This window comes from Arachis ipaensis, chromosome B6 (assembly GCF_059453495.1).
Source record: "Arachis ipaensis isolate K30076 ecotype BB chromosome B6, ASM5945349v1, whole genome shotgun sequence".
NCBI classification, from domain to species: Eukaryota; Viridiplantae; Streptophyta; class Magnoliopsida; order Fabales; family Fabaceae; genus Arachis; species Arachis ipaensis.
Window position 1 is genome coordinate 25,839,749 of NC_142441.1, and position 3,084 is coordinate 25,842,832.

Here is a 3,084-nt window from a genome sequence, read left to right on the forward strand (position 1 = left end):
AGTGTTATTTTTTTAAAATGTGACTAAACAAACAAAGTACACTTTTAACACAAAAATCTTCATAAGAAGATGTTTTTAATATCTTCATTTGAGTAGTTGTCATAAGTAAAATCAGTTATATTCAAAACTAATAATGAAGAAATTTCAAAATTTTGACAGCTACTTTAAATAGTATTTAAATTTGATTAATCTACCAATTAAATTTTCTCTTCCTAATTTTTCAAGACCTTAAGAAAAGTGAAAGTAACAAACTCTTTACTGTTAAAATTAGATTCTTTTAATGAATCCAACCTTGTACTTGAATAAGGAGAAGATAAATGAAAATTAGAGTTTTAAATAAAGTATAAAGGAAGGAAAACAAATATTAGAGTTTTTAAATAGAAGTATAGAACTTGGCTTCACCAATTATTCATCATTTATAACTCATAACAGAGTTCAGTACAAACTCTTCAAGACATGAAGCTATTGAAGCAATAATGATAGTTTAAAAAATAAAAATAATAATATAAAAGCTCCAAAACAAACGATGGCTAAGTTGTAGTCTACTACTACTAAGACTTCCAAGTCACTGCAATTGGGCTTCTAACCCTGTAAGAACCTTTCTGAGAGTGCAACCAAGTCAAATGGCCTTGTGCGAAATCCATCCCATTACCTTTCTTAACTCTTTTTCTTGACAAAAACCAAACCCTATAACTCAAGCTTTGATTTGTTCTCTTGAAGAAAAGCTTCTTTGGTTTCACTATCACTTTCACACCCTCTGGTGCCATAACCTCCACCGAGTAAATGGAATTAGGACTCCCAACATTTGTAACTCTTCTGCTAAACATCTTCCTGCTCATCCCATCCTTAAAACTAACCGAGAATGAAGGATAGTTAAGGCTGAACCCTCTATTCACCTTCAAGATCTCATGGCAGCTCACATTCCTATGAGTTATGCTAAAGACCTCTGACATTGTGTATCCAAGGCTGCAAAGGTGTGCCACATAATCCTCCGGCCGAATATCATATACTAGCCCCGGATTCAAGGCTCTCTGAGGATTCACATGCCCGGAGCCGGTAGCGAAAACGCTAGCCTGCTTGTCCTCGTCGAGTATAGGTCTCCCTGCACGGTCTGTTACCTCTGCGGTCGTCATGATAGCTGACTTGACGGCGGCAGGAGACCATGCAGGGTGAGCCGAGCGGATTAACGCGGCTATTCCACTAACATGAGGACAAGACATTGAAGTACCAGACATAACAGAGAAGTTCACTCTCCTAGAATCTTCTGGGAGCCCGGTCGGACCGAGGTTCTGAGGCCAGGCCGCAATTATGTTAACTCCCGGAGCTATAACGTCCGGTTTAAGGATCGAAGGATTGGAATAACTCGGCCCTCGGGCCGAGAACCTTGCCACTTGTGGAGCTCTGGTCCTTCCAATCACAGTTCCTCCGAATTGGATTCGAGCCAGAGGCCTTGCAGTGGAGTTTATATAATTCTTCAGGATAACTGATTCATCAAATCCTATCAGAGTTGCAGGCAGAACATGAACATCCACGGAATCTTCCTCCAAATTCAACTCTGTATTCGCCAGAATCATAGCAGCACCACCAGCTTCCTTCACAACCTGTCCCTTCTCTGATCTGCCATTAACACCTCTGTCACAAACAACCATTTTTCCTTTCACCTTCTCCCTTGGAAGAGAGCCTCTGAGGCAAAACTGAGACTCTGTGTCTTCATTAGACAAATAAACTACCTCGAGTTCTTCTCCGGTTCGCGTTCGCCTGTTGAACGGATACATTGATTCTCCATAGAGAATCTTTCCGTTCGCCAAGCGGACGATAGCCGGAAATTTTCTATCCACTGTACTTGCGCCGATCGTGGCAATCCACGGAGCTTCATTGGCAACAGACATTGCTGTAGGTCCATTATTCCCTGCTGCACAAATGACCGAAATTCCATGCTCCATTGCTCTGAAGCTTCCAATGGCGATGCTATCGTCGAAAAGAGGCACCGGAAAGCCGCCTATTGACAAAGAGAGGACGTCCACGCCGTCGCGAATCGCAACATCCATGGCCGCCATGATATCGGAATTGTAGCAGCCATTGAACCAGCAGACTTTGTAAACTGCAATGTGAGCACCCGGTGCCATTCCTCTGGCCACGCCGGCCGCATACCCGAACACGTTTGCCATGGTGACCGGAGCGCCACCTGCCGTGGATGAGGTATGTGTGCCGTGGCCAGAGGAGTCCCTGGGAGAGAGATACTCCGGAATCCTCGAAGGCGAAACCGCAAGGTGACCTTTTGTGAAGTACCTCGCACCAATGAGTTTTCTGTTACAATTAGAAAAGTTAAAGGCTTGTCCTTGTTGGCATATACCTTTCCATTTCTTCGGAACCGGCGGCATCCCTTGATCGTTGAAACTAGGACTCTCCGGCCACACTCCGGTGTCTAGAACTCCGATTATGGTTCCGCGGCCAAATCCGGATTGATACCAACCGTTTTCTCTAGCAGGGTTAAGCCCCAAGAATTTGTAAGAGTAGGTGGTTTGAAGCTGAAGCAACCTGTCCGGTTTAATGGATAGAACATCAGGCAAATTTTGCAAGTATTTGAACTCGGAGTCGGTTAGACTAGCCGCAAAACCGTCCATGGCGGAGTGGTAGGAATAGAGGAGGCGCGACGAGGGGTCTTCGTTGGAAGAGATGATTTGTTCAATGAAGGAAAGGTGCCAGTTTTGTTTGGAGGTGAAGAGGGTGCTGGTTTTGCCATGAGGGTGTAGTTGAACTATATAAGTTCCAAGAGTTTCTTCTGCATGGGTAATGGTTTTGGTAAGAATGACGAATAGGAAAAAAGTGAGGAAAAAGGGTTGAATTTTGGATTCCATTGGTTATTGTTGTAGTACGAGAATGTTTTTGCTTTTGTTTTTGTTTTTGATTGTGTTGTGGTGGGGTGCATGGTTTGGAATGAAGGGGTATTTGAAGGAGAATGAAGAAGCGTTGGTGTTGTTGTTGTAAGTGAGGAATATGAAGCTCGTGAAATATGAGAGCTCTTCATCACGAGGATCCTTTGTTGGAGAACTGAGTGAGGGAGGGAGCTGATAATGGAGCTTG

The 3,084-nt window shown here is 43.5% G+C and overlaps 1 protein-coding gene across 1 annotated transcript; it reads right to left on the reverse strand.

Annotated features, from left to right (window-relative positions):
- Positions 1–466: 466 nt before the first annotated feature.
- SDD1 (Subtilase family protein) lies at positions 467–3,084 on the reverse strand. Its single transcript, XM_016352109.3, has one exon. It carries the CDS (start codon positions 2,856–2,858, stop codon positions 552–554), a length of 2,307 nt encoding a protein of 768 aa, XP_016207595.1. The 5' UTR covers positions 2,859–3,084; the 3' UTR covers positions 467–551.

Bases quoted from the DNA above. Each gene is read 5' to 3' on its own strand.
- SDD1 (XM_016352109.3), bottom strand. From the start codon at position 2,858: ATGGAATCCAAAATTCAACCCTTTTTCCTCACTTTTTTCCTATTCGTC.